Source organism: Cavia porcellus, unplaced genomic scaffold (assembly GCF_034190915.1).
Source record: "Cavia porcellus strain 051 isolate PalLab524CR breed Dunkin Hartley unplaced genomic scaffold, mCavPor4.1 scaffold_23, whole genome shotgun sequence".
NCBI classification, from domain to species: Eukaryota; Metazoa; Chordata; class Mammalia; order Rodentia; family Caviidae; genus Cavia; species Cavia porcellus.
The window spans coordinates 21,608,365-21,627,564 of NW_026947506.1; the positions used below are offsets into that span (position 1 = coordinate 21,608,365).

The 19,200-nt window shown below is 44.6% G+C and overlaps 1 protein-coding gene across 2 annotated transcripts in view; it reads right to left on the minus strand.

The window, feature by feature from the left end:
• Positions 1-2,154: 2,154 nt before the first annotated feature.
• The window catches only part of Blvra (biliverdin reductase A), a 30,212-nt gene continuing 13,166 nt past the window's right edge, over positions 2,155-19,200 (minus strand). The window contains exons 3-9 of one of the 2 annotated variants that reach the window (XM_003470098.5): positions 13,204-13,325; positions 10,342-10,461; positions 8,722-8,819; positions 6,419-6,526; positions 5,846-6,017; positions 3,257-3,543; positions 2,155-3,054 (exon numbers count right to left, since the gene is read on the minus strand). In XM_003470098.5, the coding sequence (XP_003470146.1) occupies positions 3,285-3,543; positions 5,846-6,017; positions 6,419-6,526; positions 8,722-8,819; positions 10,342-10,461; positions 13,204-13,325 (879 nt within the window). In that variant the 3' untranslated portion in view covers positions 2,155-3,054; positions 3,257-3,284. Of the gene's footprint in view, positions 3,544-5,845; positions 6,018-6,418; positions 6,527-8,721; positions 8,820-10,341; positions 10,462-13,203; positions 13,326-19,200 lie in introns of both variants that reach the window. The other variant, XM_063233898.1, reaches the window with a different exon arrangement.

Genomic DNA, 19,200 nt, shown 5'->3' on the forward strand with positions numbered 1-19,200 from the left:
TCACACACACAAAAAAAAACTTAAAAATGAACAATAATAAAAAACCCACAAGAGATGGGAGGAAAAAGAAGAAATGTATTGTAATCCCAAATGTTGAATAAAGTTATCCTTTTACCAGTCTTCCTCACAATCCAAAAAGTTACTGGATTATGATGTTATTGGAATCCCAGCAAGTTAATTCCAATCTGCCACCTCTAATGCAACCCATAGCGAGCATAAAGACACAAAGACATATTGCAAATTTAAGACAGCCAACGGGTCCTAAATCCAAACCCCAAGTGAAGATGTACAGACAAAGGCCCTGATTGTAGGCCTCCCCCAGAATTTATTATCAAGTGAAGAAGGGAGTGGTTCCAGGATGAGTGACAGTGAGGATGGCAGGAACTACGTAACTTGAGCTGGCTAGCCTGGTAGGGAGAAAATGTCATCTGGTAGGGAGAAAATCTACATCTCTGCAAAATGTAGAGATAAGAATATGCAGAAGGATCACTTTGCATAATTCAATTAAGATAGCAACTGAATTGTTTTAGGAGTCTGTTGCTTTGGTTTCTGATACGCAAATTTGTGTGCCCAGGCGACTCATAGCCTCCTTACCTTGAGGCTCATTCCCAGTTGACATTCCTGGAGCTGACTGGCTCTACCATCCCACTGTGCTTATATATTTTATAAAGAATACTATGCAAGGAAACAGGAGACTATCTGGTGGCTTTAAACATTACATACCAGTAGCCCGGCTGGTCTTATTCACAATGGTTACAGCCAATTGAAGACAGGAGAAAATACCATAGTCAGCTCTGTACGTATCAGTACAAGGAAATAAGTCTTCATACAATCAAAGTTGCACCAATTAGTCTGCATTCAAGCGGAGTCACTCAAGTTTTCTCCCACAGAAATTCATCTCTGATTTCAAGTCTGAGGTTATCTTCTGGGGTCTACAGTTTGGTGCTAGTGTCCAGTTCAGGATATGACTTGGCTCTTGTTGGTGGGCTAAGGAGGCAGTCAGAGCTCAGATCCATGCGGCAAAATCCCAGCAAACTTGCAGTAGTATTAGGACAGGAATCCTCTTCTAGTACTTCCAAATCCACAGAAGTTCAGGCTGAGCCTGGCCTCTGGTCATTGGATTGGGGCCTGAGTCATTTAGCTTATCAGACTCTGGATCCAGTTTGTTGCCTGACCATGGTTCCCTGACTCCAGTGTCTCCTATGATTGTCCCTACCCAGTCACTGTGGGTTTTTAATACTAGGGGCCCTGAAATGAAACCAAACCACAGCTGTTCTGAGTGCCTGGTGCAGTAGCCTTCCCGAAAGTGGCATCTGACCAAGCACCCTTTCCACAGGACATGGCAGTTGTTTGGACTAGAGAGCTCGCCAGCTATTGTAGCACACAACTTTCTCTGCTCCCTCCCACTGGTGCCTTTCTCCCTGGAGGCTTCTGGAGTCACCCGCTTTCACGTGTCTCTATAGTTAATCTTCCTTTCTAACACCATGAACCAGGAGGCAAGAAGGAAGTGCAAGTTGCCCCTTCCTTTTCTGTACTGTGGTCTGTCTCTTTGCTTCCTCTGTGGTCTACAATTTTCCCTTGAATCTCAGGGATCCACCTCTTTTTCGTCCTCAATTTGTTATTTTTCAAGAACAATGGGCATTGTTAGTGGATTCCCATCCTGGATTCTGAATCCTGGAGGGATTGACTCGTTCCTGCTTACCACTCTGCCATCTTGGAAGCCCCATACTTCCTTTTAATAATGTTCCATCCACTGTCCTGCTCTGGGGGAATAAAGCCCCTGCTGGTTCCTTACTGAGGTCTCTTTTCCACTACTTCAGTAAAACCTCTAAATGTTTTCAATCCTTTAATCAGGGATAGTTTTCAGTGTCACCCCCTGCCTCTTCAAATAGCAAATAAGATCACTCTGCTTTTGAAACAGCAGAGTTTGAAACCCAAATAGGAGAGGTGATTTGCTGCAGCTGAATAACTATGTTCAGCATTAACTTTTTTCTGGCTGCCACAGTTTATAAACACACACACACACACACACACACACACACAAAATTCCTTCACCCCATGGGACACATACATCATGGGGGCAATACAAGGGACCCAGCTGACCCATATTTACTGCAAACTACTTCACATGGCAAATAAGACACTAACATTAAGAACTTTTTAAGATTTTTAATGAACAAGTTTTCCTGTTTTACCTTGAGGTACCATGGTGAGGGAATTTAAAAACAACAAACAGAGATCATAAATAGACTTATCCTCCAACACTGACCTCATAGCATCTGAACTGGCCCAATGTCACAACAGCAATTGGGAAGGGAGCAAATCCATGAGGGGCACTTACAGCAGCAAGAAATCTAACACAGGATTTGGAGAGAATGCAACAGGAGAAATGAGATAAGTGGAGAGCAGCCACCTGACACTCAGTCCAGCCTCAGGGCAGGAGAACCTGAAGGGCAGGCTGCAGGTGTACTCCTGTCCCTTAACTGAGTGCTCCCTCCTTGTCTGAGCTCTCACCTGTGCCCAGCAGCTTTCTGAATACTTTCCTCCACCCACCTAGGTGACCATATCCCTCCTCTGTCAACTGACAACCTTCAGTGTGCTTATACCAGCTAATAAATCACACCCCTGCTCTTGTATCTGTTTCAGGGGTCCCCCTTACCCTTGGGTTTGCTTTCTAGGATTCCTTCCTCTAGACCCCACATTCTAGCAACTTTGTTCCCAAGACACTGTCCCAGCTGCTTCCTGCTGACAACTCAGTGCTCGTGCCAGACCTCTGCATGGAATGTCCGGCTTCCCCTCAACTCCCATGTGCTTGGGTCCCTTTTGACATGGTGTGTGACTGGGGCAGTGGCTCTATTTTCCCAGCAATTAGTCATCCAGGGAATGGGAGACAGTAACATTCTTTAAAGCGGGGAAGAGACTCCAAGGCAGTATTTCGAGGGTTCAGACTGTGGGTAGGCTTTAAAGTCCTCTTCTATTTACTGCCTGAATGGCTTCAAACAAGGTTTTCCAGTAATCAAAGGAAACGGAACTGGTCATACCCATCTGCTATGGCTGTTGGCAGAGAAAACGAAATCAGGCATAGCTCATCTCCACCAAGGTAAATTCTCTCCTCACCCCCACTGCACAACCTCATCCCAAAATACCACACCCGACACAGCTCGTAACAGCAAGACAATCCTGTGTGCCCAACGTGTTTAATTGGAAGGACAGAATTAAAGGTCAACTCCTGATGACACTCAAACTCCATCCTCACCTGGGAGGCACCATGCCACTTCTGCCTCTTACTTCTTTGGGTGGCAACGCTCCTGGATTTCTTCTGCCAGTGCCAGGCAGTGTAGGATGCGTTTCTTTTCAGCAGCCAGCTCCTTCTCGGGGACCTGGCCCAAGAGTTTCTGGACAAATATATTTTGGTCTTTCAGGAAAATGTTCTTATTGACTCCCACATTTGGGACATTCTCCAGGGACCCAGATTTGAAATGGAAGCTTAAGTATCTGTTCCGCTTCAGGCCAGGCCCTTTCTCTTCAATCCATAACAGCGGACTGTGAAGACAAAAGAATTGTAAGGTGGACATGTGACATGCAAATGCAAATGAGTGCTTGCTTGGCATTTGGGACCCCATTTTGTGCCCATCTTTCTGAAAGCTGTGGCTCAAAGTAGTGACCTGGAGACATTTTGAGGCCTGCCATTTCCCAATGTCCATGGGTGACTTTTTTCAACTTGACAATGATGATGTAACCTGCTAACCAGTTCCCTTTGCCACCTTGCTGTTCTGTAAAGCGCTGACCCCTCCCCACCCCCTGGACTGCTCCACAAAAGATGATAAAATTGTTTGTCCTGATGGAGACATCTTTTCCAAGAAATGACCCACCACAAAAAACCACAACCTTGTACTTGTGTTAAAAAACATTACATACGTGAAAAGTCCCCAGGTCAAGCTGTACCCAAAACTATGCTTGAGAGCTTTCCAAAGGACACCCACCAGCACAAACAACCCCCCTCGCTTTGCGGTTTTTGCCTTCAAAAGTTTCAGACTCCTTTGCTCAGGGTGCTCAGTCTAACAACAGCGTGGGTACCAGCTAAAATAAAGCGCTTCTCTTTTTCTATTTTTTCTGTCTTGTTGTTTTTGAGAGTTGCCGACAGGGCATTAGGGGCAGCAGTCCACTCTTGGAGTCTGGGGTGCCACAAATGAAACAATGCTTTGTTTTTGCCATCAGACAAAGACATTCATAGAATGATGTTTATGCCAATACCAGTTTGTTATTCAGAAGTTTTTACCCTGTATCTTAAGAGCCCTGTAGGAGATCCAGAGAGATAATCATCTGAAAAGCATATAAAGTGCTAAATCTGTGTGTGTGTGTGTGTGTGTGTGTTTGTGCGCGCGCGCGCGCGTGTGTATGTTTTAAAGATTTTTTTTTAAAGTTCTTTGATCAGATTCTTAAGAAGTCTCTGCCCGAAAATACTCTGGTCAACCTAGCACCTGCATTTCCAGTTCAGATTTCCCCTCCAGGCACATAGTTACACTCCTACAAATCTAACATCCAGGCAGGATAAACTTCTCTTCTTCACAGTCGTTTCTCTAAGTTGTTTCTTTCTTTATAGCATATAACAGCTAGTATCTGCTTATGGGAAGCTGTGAAATTTTCTCCTAAGTAGATTTTCACCTAAAGTAAAGAGCTTCCTTGACTATATGAGAAAAATACATCAATCTACTCTTGTTATTTATTTACTTGTTCATTCATTCATTTCATAGTGCATTTCATAGTGCAAACTCAAAGCTTTTACTAGATAACTAAGTGCTTTACCACATCCCCAGTCTTGCCCTTCTAAATATATCTAAAAACTTCATAGTATTAAAAACTTTTAAAATGAAAGAGAAAACCCATAGGTTCTTCTCTTAAAGCATCTGCAGTTTAACACCCTTGGTTCAAATTATCTCTCTATATGTATATATGACATATAAGCTATAAAGCCACAATTTTAAAATTATGCTTCTTCTGCTTATTTTTAAGCATGTTTGTGGTCTTACAGATGTTAAGATAATTAGTTCTGTATATGATTATATAATTTATTTAATAATTTATTATTGTCAAATATCTAAGCTCCAATTATTGAATTAATGTGGATATCCTGCATTCAACATCTTCACATAGATAAACACACATATGTCTTCTCCCCTTCTAAGGACAGAGTCCTAGGAATGAAATGATTTGGTTTTGCTCTCTGGTTACTTCTCTTTGCTTCTTCCTCTCTTTTTTTAACCCACAGGGATGAACCAGGGTCAAGGGCAAGGGAATTTGGTTGGACCATGGAGCTCAGTGGTAGAGCTCTTGGCAGGAATAGGAACGGTGTTAAAGCCTAAGCAGACATCACCCTGAGGTCTGGGATTTCCCCTCCTCTCCTGTTTGGCTTTGCTGGTGAAAGCTGGGGCAAGCAGGTGAAATCAATAACACTAAGGATATGGGAAACTACCTTCGCCCTTTTCTGTTACTTGCTTCCAGAGTGCTGGGTTGTGAGGTGTCAGATTGTGTAAAAAGGCACAAAAAGGCCACTTGAGAACATGTTGGGCATTTGGAAGACTGACTCCCCCATTCTGGGTGTGATGCATCATTTTAGGGGTCAACGTGACTGGATGAAGGAATACCTAGGAACATGGCAAAGCATGACTGCGGGCTGTGTCTTCTTCACCTCGCAGCGTGGCTGGGCCAGGAAATCAGGCAACATTACTGACACCGTAGCTCTCTGCAGAAGCAAGAAGCTCTCTTGGGGTAGAAGGGACCCTCTGAACTAATCCTCATGGACACCTGAGGGGCCCTGACAATTCCAGGGTCTCTCACGACTTACCATTTGTTCTTGGTCTCCAGGGACACAGTCATTTTCATATACTGCTCTTCCTTGCGCTCTTCCAGAGTGGCAGACACGAGAGAAAGCTCCCCAAAGAGAGCCACCAGCCAGGTCAGGCGAGAGATGCCGCTGAAGGCAGGGAAGCCAAACCGCTCTTTTTCCAGGGGGGCAGCTGCAGGGAACCACAAAAGTATGTTCTGTGTGCTCTGGAGATGTATAGAAATGTCTGCCACTCCAAGCACCCACCTCCCAGGCCTTTTAAGAGTTTTCACATAAAACCTACTGTAGATGAATGATATCCAACTGTCAAGATTTTTATAAGGGAAATTTCTGCCTAATAGATTGGTGCAGAATAAAAAGATGCTTCAGATCTTATACATATTTTACCTAAGATCCCCAAAATTCGCCTCACTTAAGGAAAGAATAAAATACATGTTTTCACTGTCCATATAAGCATGGAAACAGTAAAACTGGCCCTGAGTCAGAAGGTCTCTAGCAGAAATGCCCCACGCTAGAAAGAGGATAGCTGGTCTCCAACCTCACGTGTGACCTGTGACTCTGCACACAACGGACCTGTGAAGAGAAGGGACCCTTTCAGGAGTTCTTTCCCCACCACTTCTTTTTTCAGGAATGCAAATTCCTCCATCAAGAGTTCCACATGCTCTTCATGCAGGACTTTTCCTGTCAGGGCAAAAACAGAATAAAGAATCAGTCGTCACCAGATGTGTCTAGCTGTGCACCCTGAAGATTATATCTGTCTTCCTCCTGGACAAGACATACAGCAATTACAATGCTAGGGACAGGTGCTAGAAACACACACACACACACACACACACACACACACACACACACACACACACCAGAGAAGGTGGCCCTGAGTTTCTGTTTACAACAGAAATGAAAATCTGTGATGAGGTCCACCTGTCCCCAAGGGTAACTTGATACCAAGGAGGTGCCTGAGGCACCAGGGTGTAGAGCTGTATCCAGAACAGCAGAGGGCAGTGCAAGACAAAAATAACCTAAGACAAGCAAAGAAGAAAAGAACCTCCACAGACTAGGGATAGGTCCTAACAGGATTCTCCATTCAAGAAACTGGCACAACAGGAGGATTATAAAATGACCCTCCCTTCAATGAGCACAGTGCCTTAACATTCGTAACTAGAATGTTGGATTCTTTAAGGGAGTTGTAAAAAATGTTTTGGCCTGGAAGCTTTTTCCTATCCAGGCTGGAAGCATCATAAAATAAGCTATAGACAGGGAGAGAACAAGTCAGCATCTCCCGAGAATCAGCTGTGCTGGAACTTGGGGGACTGACCAGAAAAGCAATGAGCCAGCCTTCCTGATAAGTGGCGCAAGCTGCGGGCACGCAGGGGAGAGAATAAGTCAGTGTCTCCTGTGGACCTAACCTATAGGAGCACAGGCTGAGAATCAAACATCCAGTCCCCACCCCTCCCCGCCACCCCCACCCCACCCCGCGCAGCCTTAGCACCTGTGCGGTTTTGAGGTCAGCTGGAGTTGATAGCAACCGAGGTACATAAAGCAACCAAATGCTTGTGGTGTTTGGTTGATTATGCTGACCTGGGACCAGAGGTCTGAGCATCTCTTGGGAGGATGACAGAAGGCAAGAGAGCAAATATGGGGAATTTTCTTCTATCTTGTTTTGAAGGCCAATATTGTTTTGACTGTTTTGCTTTGCTCTAATTAATTGCTTTGCTCTATTCAGTATTCTGTTTGATTGGCTTTATAATGTTCTGTTTTTGGTTTGATTTTGTTATGTCTCATTGAATAGACAACTATTATGAAGATAACAAGATATACTATGGAACCTATTACTTTTGTTCTGGTATCCTGCTCTGAAGTTCTGTACCAGTTTCACTGCATTGTCTTGATTGGCTTTGTTGTCTTGCTTTGTTGTATTTTACTATCATTAAAATAAATTTTAAAAAATAAGCTATAGAAAATCCCTGCTGCTACACTGGGTTTGAGTATCTCTTGTCCCTACTGACTATGATGTTTGGTCCCCAAGTAGGAGCTGGGAGGTGGGGCCTCGTGGGAGGTGTCTGGGCCCCAGCAGTGGATAAAACTTTCTCGCATGAGTGGGTTCTAGCTCTCAAAAGATGGGCTCAGCTCTGGTAAGAGTTCACCCCTTTTCTCTTTGATTGTGTCAACTTTTCTTTCTCTTTTTCTTCATGGAGCAGCAGGAGGTTTTCACCAAAAGCCACTAAGGTTGCCCCCTGATCTGATACTTCTGGCCTCCAGAACTGTGAGATAAACCTCTTTTCTCTTTTCTTTATTCTTTTTGTATCAGGAATCAAACTCACAGCTTCACACTTGCCAGGCAGGTGCTGTGCCACTGAGCTATATCCCTGGCCTCCATAAACCTCTTTTCTTTATAAATCACCCACACTGAAGTGTTTTGTTATAGCAACAGAAAATAGACTAGAATACCCACAGCCAAGGGTTTTTAGATTCAAAATATGAAGTGCTTAAGAGAGTTCCCAAGTTTCTGACATATAGTATGCACTTAACAGTCATTCCTATTGTGAAATAATAAAAACTATGATATGTGTACAATGACTAGGACCTAGGCATTTTTCCATTAGCAAAAAAAGTATTGTGTGTTCTGACCCTACTACAAGTGGAAATGAATCTTATTTTTTTTCATCAGAGGAGTGGATAATAATAAGCTTTGGTCAAAGCTCTGCAAACCCTCACCCATCCTTCTGCCTTCCCTGCACCCTACTATGTGTGCTACCGAGTGGGGCACTGTGTGCCTGAGATGGATTGGGATTGAAAAGGCATAAAGAAGAAAGAAGGAATCCCAGAGCAGAGACCCCTAGGAGAAAGGTCTGCTCAGCAGACGGAGCATACGTCACCTTTCTGTTTGGCCAGGGCCCACAGCTCCTGAGCTGCCGCCAGCGACAGCGTCATTGGGTACTCGACGAGGACATGCTTGCCAGCATCAAGGAACTGCCTTTGGGAAAAGAGAAAAATACAGAGAAAAGACGCTCCCGGTCAGCTTCACTAGGGCACTGTGTGACACAGAACAGGAGACGCTGTGCTCCTGGGCATCAGGATGGAGGTGGGACGGGGAGGAAGAGTCCCATCTCACGTTATTCTGCACTCCCCAGTGATAGAACCATGTCTAGCTACAAATTAATCTGAATATTCATCCAGTTACTGTTTTCAACTAAGTGCTACTTACTCCTATTTACCAGTTACTCTAGAAAGGAAAGATAAATTAACAAGTCATTTGTTATAGTTAACAGCTTTAAAGACTATAGAAACCACCATGGTTAGTGCTGCCTGAAGAAGTCTGACAAGATTTCACTCATGACAAGTGAATTGGGTCTCGAAGGATGTGTAGAAGCTTTCCAGGGACAGCTCTGAGCAGCAGGTGCAGGGCTTTGTTCATTTGCAAATTTCTTTGTGGCAGGGGAAGCAGGGAAACAAGGCTTTAGCTTGGGACCTGGCTGCAAAGCACCTAGAATGCTGTCAGGAGTCTGGGCTTAGGATCTCGATATCAGGGTAGGAGCATTTATTTATAAGCAGAGGGTCACATGATTGCTTTTTGTTTTAAGGAAACTTAGTCCAGTGCAGGGAGAGTTTTTATCCATTCCAGAGCCAGACTGATGAAGGGTGGGGTCCCCTCTGACCACAGCAGGGTGGCAGCTGTGGCCTAGTGTGAGAACCTGGAGCGAAAGCTGTGATTTGCTCCTGGGGTTGCTCCTTCCTGGGGTGCCTGGTCCCACTGAGGCGTCCCCTCCTGCACAGTGCCCAAAAGACACTTGATGAGCTCTGGGCTTCACATTCAGGAGGTAAGAAAGGGCCTCTGTGTTCTCCTGCTGTTCTACACAGTGTTGTTTCCTGTCTTCAATGATACGACTATGTCCTTGGCTCGTTTACCTTGTGAAAAGTCATTTCCTAGCAAAGGGACATTCCAAGACATTGAAAGTACAAAGACCAGATGTTGGGACTCTATCCTAAGCTGTGTGATGAGAAGGAGGGATCTCTGTTCACACTGCTCTTACTGAGTTTTTCACACACAAATAAACCCTAATTCTTAATGTTTCTAATATTTCAAATGATAGCACACTAACCAAATTTTTACCTATAGTTTCCACTTCGTAGACATTTAAAACTGACAATAAGAACTTTTCAATGTTTTGACAATTATTTTGATTTCCAAATTGTTTAGTAGTGCTGGGTGGGCATCGAACCCAGGGCCTTGCACACGCTAAGCACACACTCCAGCATGGCACTGCACCCCTCCCTGATAACAACTTTTAGGTTTTTTTTGTTTTTTTTTTTTTTTCCTTTTTATCGGTACCAGGGATCGAACTCACGACTGCCTGCTTACAAGGCAGGCGCTTATGCCGCTGAGCTAAACCCCCAGCCCTTCCTGATAACAACTTTTAAAACCACAGAGTGATCACAATTTCCCCCTTGACTACCAAGATCCATGTGAGGGTCTGAGGGTGTGCGGTCATTCCTACCTGATGTGACCCTCGTGACTGGCACTTTCGCTGCAGATGTAGGCAACCTCAACCTCCGGGCTGGAGAGAGCATCCTCCAAAGAAATCTGCTGAACTCCATCAATGTTCCCAAGCTCCCGTCTGTTTCTCAGTACAACAACAGCCACAAATGGAATACAGAAGCAGGCAGAGGGGAAGGAGAAATGAAAATGATTAAGATGCAATGTGTACGTGCATCAGCTCACCAAGGTGAACGTGTTTGCTGTGTATGGCTAATATATACGAATAAAAAGGTAGCTAACAAATAAGTAAGCATCATCCTTCTCCCCTCCTCCCAATGGTGGCCTCGTGACCAGCTTTTGGAAAAGAAGAAATGAATGTTTCTCCCATTGCCAGAATGTTTCCACTGGGGAGAGAGAAAAAACCATCAGGGCTGAGGTGAGGGGACCTGGCAGCAAGTACTCACACTCCCACTCACAGCATGGAGGACCTGAGTCTTTGGAAGACCTCCTTTCTACAACAAGAATAATGTGTCCTTATGTCATGAGAAGTGATCTCTATGTCACTTCTAGTTTCAAGTATTTGGTTCCACACTGTGACAAAGAAACCTAATATGATTGCAAGAGTGGACATGCCTGGGCTCCAAACTGCCAGGAGTTCACAAACTTCCAGGCCAAGGGACCATCAAGGGGAAGGTGAGGGTCCCTGCCTCCTGCACAGCCGATCTAGCCAAGTCCAGAGAGTGTGACTGTCACAGCTGTAGAAGAGCCTACGCCATGGCAGCCATACCACGCCACAGTGCTGAGGCTGGAGGATAGCAGTCACACACAGTGGTCACGGCAGCATGGGGTGGTCAGCAGGGGGCCTCCAGCCTACAGCAGCTGCAGTGGGCAGTGCGTGCTGGAGAAGCTGGGCTCCCAAAGGACACTGTGCCAGGTTCCTTCCCATGGGTTGCTTTACCCACAAATACTTTGTGTTTATCTGCAGTATGCCAGGTACTGTAGGAGAAATCATAAAGAATAAATTAAAATTCTCACCTTCCAAAGAGCTCACATTCTGGTAGAGGGAGGACTAGAGACACATAAAGCCCTGATAACATGGTACTGTGCACAGTGCTCTGGGAAGTGGTAAAGCACACAATTCATAGAGCAGCAGTGGCAAATCTTTTAGAGCTTTCTAATGATACAAACAGCCCGTAGTGGCACATGTGCCATATGTTTGGCACCACTGGGGCCAAACTTTCTGGGGAGGTGGCTGAACCCAGAAAGTCTGTTGTGGGGAATCTGGGACTCAGTCACCCTGAGCTGGGGGTCTGGGAGCTCCCTCTGTATCCAGCCCAGTGACAGAAAACTGGGGCTCCAGGAAGAAGAAAAGGTCCCACCTTCCCCCCTAAGAGCAAGTGCTGAGCGCATCTCAGCGTCTGATGGGTGCAGGTGAATGCACTAGCTCATAAAAACTGAGGTTTCTCCATCCTGTTCACCCTTGGAATTTTCCAGGGAGAGGACTGGCCCAGAGCAGAGCCAGGCCCTTCTGGGCTCCCTCATGTCTTAAAGCCACTTCAATCCTTCAAATAGAGACTGGGCTTTGAGGCAAGCAGACTGGAAGAAAATGATCTCAGGAATTAAAATATAAGAAAAGACCACATTGACCATCACAATAGCTGCTTATGTTTTGCAAAAATAATTATCTGTTATCTCTCAAGTACTAGAAAATAGCAATTTGCCTAAACTGCTCACTGCACATCTCCACCCTCAGCCTAGCATCTGCTGGGGTGCAGCTCACAATGACTATTCATAAACCATGTTACACAGGATTAGGCTGGAGAATAGGGGTGTATGTACGTGTGTGTGCATGTAGGTGAGGGGAAGATTTGAGTATGGGACAGTGAGGAAGAAACAGGGTAATAAATTTGGTTTTCTTCAAGTTATTGAAAACAAATGAACTCTTAAAGAAAAGAGGGGCTCAGCTGGGCATGGTGGTTCATGCCTATAATCCCAGCAATCTGGGAGGCTGAGGCAGGAGGATCACGAGTTCAGACTCAGCCTGGGCAATTTAGGGAAACCCTGACTCAAACAAATACATAGTTCAGGGATGAGGCCTTAGCTATGTTTAATCCCCAGGACCACAAAATAATGAAGAAGAAGAAAAAGAAGGAGGGGGAGGAGGAGCAGAAGGAGGAGGAGGAGAAGGAAGAAGAGGAAGAAGAAGAGGAGAAGGAGGAAGAAGAAGAGGAAGAGGAAGAGGAGAAAGTAAAGGAGGAGGAAAGGGAGGAAAGGAGAAGGAAGAAGAATGGGAAAGGAAAGAAGAGGAAGAGAAAGAAGAAGAAGGGTGGAGGAGGAGGACAAGGAGGAGGAGGCGGGACAGGAGAAAGAGGGGATTCAAAATTACCAATGGAAAAAGAACACATAGTGTTTAAAAGCTGGGCTTTGGAATCCAGCAGACTCGTTTTCCAATCTGCCCAATAGTAGAGTCCAATAGTAGAGTCTTCCAACTATGTGACCCTACACCACTGACTCAGCCTTACTGTGGCTCAGCTTCCTTCTCTGTAACTGGGGTTCATGAGAATCTTAGAATGACCTACTGCATGTAAAGCCCAGGGCCACCACAAGGACGGCCACTCTGGTGACAGGTGTCACAGCTGACACACACTGTGTCAGGCCCACCCAGCAAGTTGCTGGCTGTGCCCCTGCTGTAAGGCGCAGGCCCTGTCCTGCCTTCCCTGCTCTCCTCAGCAGCAGCCTGCTTGCTGGCCCTAGATCCATCCAGAGCTAAGTTCACGGCTTCCCCCCGCCCCTCCCTGGGTCAGGAAAATCTCCATGTTCCGGAGCCTCATCTCTCACTGTGCTTATGGTGAGTGACGAGGCCCAGAGCAAGGGTAAGCACCTGGACACGAAGCCAATCAGGTTCAGGAACGCCGAGGATGCATGTGGACTCCGCAGGTCCCTCATTCGCAGGGAGCCAGCTCTGCCAACACCAACCACCACCACGCCAAACTTCCTCTCAGGCTGAAACACAGGGCACCGAGACGGGCTTTGAGAACAATCCAGGCATCTCACAGAGACAGCAAACCACAGGGCTAGCCAGGGTATCCATGAGCGACAAAAGCAGCCAGCCCAGGACACACAAGGAGCCACCAGGTGTGCCAGGTACAGAAGCCCCAATCTGTCATTCCATCACTCTGGGGGGGTGATGTAGGTGGACTATAAATTCAAGGCCAGCCTGGGTGAATCAGTAACTTAGCAAGATCCTGTCTCAAAATAAAATATTAAAAAAAAAAATAGAGGGCCAGCGATGCAGCTTAACGTGAAGGGCAGGCTGGACTCACACTTGCAATCTTCCTGCCTCAGTTTCCCAGACTGCGTGGGATTACAAGTATGAGCCACCATGTCTAGCTCAAGTCCTCTTTATAAAGGGACACACTAACTCAATATAATCCAAATAGATTTTAAACATCTTCAGTAATCTACATCCCTCAAACTCTGTATCTGAATGTCTCTGCCAGACAAGGGTCCTGTGTCACCTTTGGGACCCAGCCACGACTGCTCCCCACTGCTCCTGCCCCTCTTCCTTTGCCCACTGCTCCAGCCTTGGCCCAAATTTCTTCTAAGTGTTTGGGGAATTTCTGTATGTTTTTCTATTACTGATCTTTCATGTAATTCCACTGTAGTCGGAGAACACTCTTTACATGACGTGAATCCTTTTAAAAGTATCGAGACATGCTTTATGATCCAGGACAGGGGTATCTTGGAGCTACAGTTTAAATATGGGACGTTCTCACTGATCACTGTGTGAAACCTCCAAAACAATGAGCTAAAATAATCCTTTTCTCCTTGTAAGTTGATTGATTTCAGGGGTTGGTTATAGCAGCAGAGAGCTGACGTATACGCTCAGTGGTATTCTGGGCACACTAGTAAAGGACATGCATCCTGCTGGTGCTGACTGGGGCCTTGCTCAAATCCTCTGGTCAAATTGGCTGATGTTTCTGTTAGGTTTTCTATATCCTTGCTTATTATTCTCTAATTGTTATAACAATTCCTGAGAAGAAGTGAAACCTATAAAAGTAATCTTATTACAGGCTTGTGTATTTCTTCTTTCTATCGTTTTGTACCCACGCACCTTAAAATTGTTAGTAGGTACACACTTATTAGATGGGTATGTCTTTGTTATTAACTCTGTCATTGTAAAATGACTATTTTTGTTCCTGGTGTTATTTTTTGTTCCTGGTGTTATTGTTCTTGCCTGTAATTTATTTTGTCTGACATTAATGATTCACTTTCAATTTCCCCTAATTAATGTTAGCATGGTACATTTTTTTCCCTATCTTTTTTTTTTTTTTTTTTTTTGTCTTTTTCCTTTTTATCGGTACCAGGGATCGAACTCACGACTGCCTGCTTGCAGGGCAGGCGCTTATGCCGCTGAGCTAAATCTCCAGCCCCTTTTTTCCCTATCTTTATTTTTAATCCATGGATGGTTTTATACCTAAAGTGAGTTTTTTACAGGAAGTATCTAGCTAAATGTTCTTTTTTGATCTTGCTTAATAATCTTTGCCTTTTAATTACAGTGTTTACAAGACAATTAACATTGCAGTTATTGCTATGGCTGAGTTTTAATTGAAACTCAATCCAAATCTCCCTAATTTATCCAATCTGTTCTTATTTCTCTCTTCTGCCTTTTAAAATTAAGAGTTTTTTAATAATTCTATTAGCAATAACTTTTAGAGATAACTTTAAGGCATTTTCCTGGATATATTTTAATTAACACAGTCTACCTTGAAGTAGTTTTATACCATTTCACATGTAAGAGCCCTGCAATAGTATACGTCCACTTTCTCCCTCTTGAGCTTTGTACCATTCTTACACAACTGACTCTACATGTGTGGTAAACCCCATGAGACACCAATCAGATTTCAGTCTGGAAAAGAGAAATCAGTCATATAGCACTCCACAGCAAAAGCCTGTTCTGAGAAATGCATTGTTAGGTGATTTTATCCTTGCGGGACCATCACAGAAGGTATTTACACAGACCTCAATGGTACAGCCTACTGCACACCCCAGCTATACAGATGCATGCAGTCCATCACTGGATAGAATGTCGCCAGGTGTCACACAACTGTATTCTAATATAAAGAAGTCTAACAGGGACTTAAATGCCGTGAACCATTGCTAGGAACCATTGAGTGCCCTGGGCAGTGGACCTAGAGCAGCATCTCTGACCATCTTTGACAACACCAAAGTGAGTGCTTCTCCAGAGCCTGCCTGGAAGCCGCAGCATCTGCAAGGGCAGCTGCAGCCTCTCAGCCCGCAGCTCTAAGAAGGCGACTCCTGGTGGCTGAAGTGTGGCTGCTGCTGAGTTGCGTGTTGGCTGTGACTCACACTCACAGCTGGAAACAACCCTCTGGGTAAAAGTCCTTTTGATCCTCTCTTTACCAATCAGCAGTTAAAGCCCAAACACTTACCCCTGGTCAAACATTTGTTTGATTTTTGACCAAAGGAGACAAGCATTCGATATTAGGCTATTATTACATTATTATTATATTTCACCCAGTTAGAATAAGCATTGATGGTACTCCTAAGATTAACAACTGAATCCCTACCTTCCATGTGACCAGTGACCACCGGGCTAGTAAGGTCCTGCTGGCTTCAAAAAAGCCACACGGTTAAGAAACAGCTTCACTGTAAATAGCCAGACTGCTCTGGTCTTGTCATTAGTCAACAATATACAAACCTGTACACTGAACCTGGCTTGTGGAGGGTCAGAGTGCATTATTAACCTATTTTAGGGTTTGGTTTAGATATTGTTCCTTGCAAAACTGACCCATGGGCCAGGCACCGGTACACCTGTAATCCCAGCACTCCAAGAGTCCTTGGCAAGGATTACAAGTTCAAGTCCAGTCTGGGCATCTTATCCAGATGTGACCATCCATCAGAATAAAAAAATAAAAATAAGAGTTGGGGTGTTGCTCAGTGCAAAGGCCCTAGGTTCAATCCACAATTAAGAGGGAAAAAAGACACAATCAGACAAGATATGGGCAAAAACTGCTATTTTAACAACAGAGCTCCTCTTAAGGAAAGAACTTCATTTCTGAAGAAAATTAATTACTAGAGCATCTTCATTTTATGTGACACCTCTTCAAGGCATGTTCTACAAATGAAACTGTAAATGAAAGACAGAACTGAAAATGAAATGGATAGGGCTGGCAGGGGACACCTTAGTGGTAGAGAGCTTGACTATAATGTGCAAGGCCCAGGGTTCAAGGCCAGCACTACACCATCCCTCTGTGACAACAGTTCCTACTCTCTGTGAGTAGGAACCAGAGGCAGAGGGGGGAAAAAAGGAAAAAAGACAAGTGGGAGGGAAAGTGAACACAAATTGGAAGGGGACTGACATCTACAGAGAAAGTAGTTCATAAGAAGTGCCCCCAGAGAGGACCACAGAGTGGACTTCTGGGCCTCAGATGCCTAATAACCCTTGTGTGGTCGATGGCCATGCTCTGCCATCTTGAACACATGGTAAACTGCCACACGACAGTGGTGATATTTTGAGAAATAAAGAATAGGAGCAGTTTGGGGAGAAAAGGGATAACACATAAGGAACAGTAAAAATTAATTCTGGATTAAACACTAATTCAAGATCAAGGAATAGTCATGAAGCAATCTTGCTTCCCTATCCCTGGACTTAGAGAAACTGGTGTTGTGCACTCTAGACCTGAAAATGTAGTTTACAGAAAGTTAGGATTAAGAGAATCTATTCTGTCAACTTAGAAGAAAAGTTTTTTAAAAGATGAAAAATTTAAAAGAAAATGTAACATTACTACTACAGAAGAACTTTATATACAGGACATGATGATAGGTTGTAGACCACTGCTTTGAGAGAGAAGAAAGCAATTTCAAACAATCAGAAAGACTGAGTTCATATTTTTCCTCTATTGTTTGTAAGGCCCAAAACATTTAACAATAAAATGGTTGGCAGGGAAAACAGAGATCTTTACATGCTGGAGAGGAAAGAAGGCTGGAGCTTGGACCTGAGGATCCCTCTCCACCTTTCCTCTCTTGAGGGTATCTGGAGTCACAACAAGTTTTCCTCAACCATATCTGGCATGGGATTTCCTTCCCACACAGTTCCAATGACTGCCTAAGCTCTGCATCACATCCCAATCCTTTCAGAAACCTCTGAGCCAGCCTGTGTCTTAAGTTGCTTTTATGATTGCTGGGACAAAATACCTCCCAAAATTAAAGGAGAAAAGATTTATTTCAGCTCACAGTTTGCAGAGGTTTTAGTTCATAATGGGCTGGCTGCAAGGCAGGGTGGCATGGCAGAGAGGCATCACAGAGGAGAAAGAGTTCTCCGCCAGCAGAAGTAGCAAACTACAACAGCAGTCCTCTTTCTGCCCCTTCTATTCCATCCAGGATACCAACCCTTAAAATGGGCAACACTCACACTCTTGGTGGGACACCCTTGAGTTTAGCATCACATCCTTGATTCCAGCATCACATAGTCTAGATCCAGTTACCTCTAAAAAGCCCCACATACGACTGCATAAGGCTTTGGAGGGACAGCTAGACACAAGCCATAATACTCAGTGGGAACACACTGAGACATCACCAAGATGCTTGGGGACACCAACGTGTACACAACACGTAGACAGCTGTTTGAAGTCAGAGGACAGAAGGTAACCAGAGAAAAGATAGAGAGCAGAGGGAATTCACTTGCAGGACGTGTCCCTTCCAGAGAGAGGACTCCAAGAAACTCTTCATGAAGTGGAAACAACAGAAGACCTGCATGGACAGGATTAGCTGGGGTCTAGGCATGAATAAAGGCATTCGTGGAGTCACATCAGGACTCCATTCCCTTTCTGCCCCTTAATTCCCCATTCCTTTTTCTCTGGGCAATCTACATACCTTTCCTTTCCTTCACCTACAAAACACAGGTAATAACATTCTGCCCAGAGGCTTTTGGCCAGGAGTACATGGATGCACAACCAGGAGCTGTGTGGTAGATGAACTGTGTGTGATATATTGTGATAAAGTCAAGTGTGAAAAGGAAAGATAATGAGACATAAACTATAACAAAACACAATTGAGTAAGTTAAAGGAGCATCACACACAGACTGCAGGGGTCAGGAGTGGAGAGTCGAAAGGCTGGAACTATGAAGGAGGCAATGGAAAGGAGCCATCTGGGCTGAGGTTCTGTACCTTGACTGTGGTGACAGTCATGCAATCTCTGCATGTGTGCAGGGAAAAGAAGCCAAAGTATGATAGGCCAACAATGACTCGGGGAGGAGAAATGAGCTACAGAGCCATCTTCCTCCCTTTCTCTGTCTCTGTCTCTCTGTCTCTCTCTGCCTCTGTCTCTGTCTGTCTCTCTCCCCTTCTCCTTTTCTTCCTCCCTTTCTCAAGAAGCCCAGCTCAAGGGGTTGAAAAAAGTAACTGCAGCAGTTGTTCCACAAGGTGTGAAAGATGTGAGACATTATTTTGTTCTGAAGAAAGTAAAAATGAAACTGTTTTGAAATATTGATGAAAGAGCTAGTGGAAAAGAGGTGAATAACACAGCTGATAAGGAAATCATTAAGGAGGCAGCATAAGGTCTTGGCAGAAGAATGTTTTGGAAAAAAATGGCCTGACCAGGTGTGGGTGGATGTAACCCAATACCCACTCCTCCTTCCACTTCCTCCACCAGGTTTAGGGGTGGAGAAGCTTCTCTAGGATGGGCCTGACTAGTCTAAACCAATCAGCAAAGCCGCTGATTTCTTGGACACAATGATTGGTCCAGCAGTGGACATGTGATCCAATTCCAGCCAATAAAACTTAGGAGGCCTTTGTTGGCACTTCATAATAAAGAAGTTCCTACTTTCCTGAAAAAAGTGCAGGAGACACTTCTTTC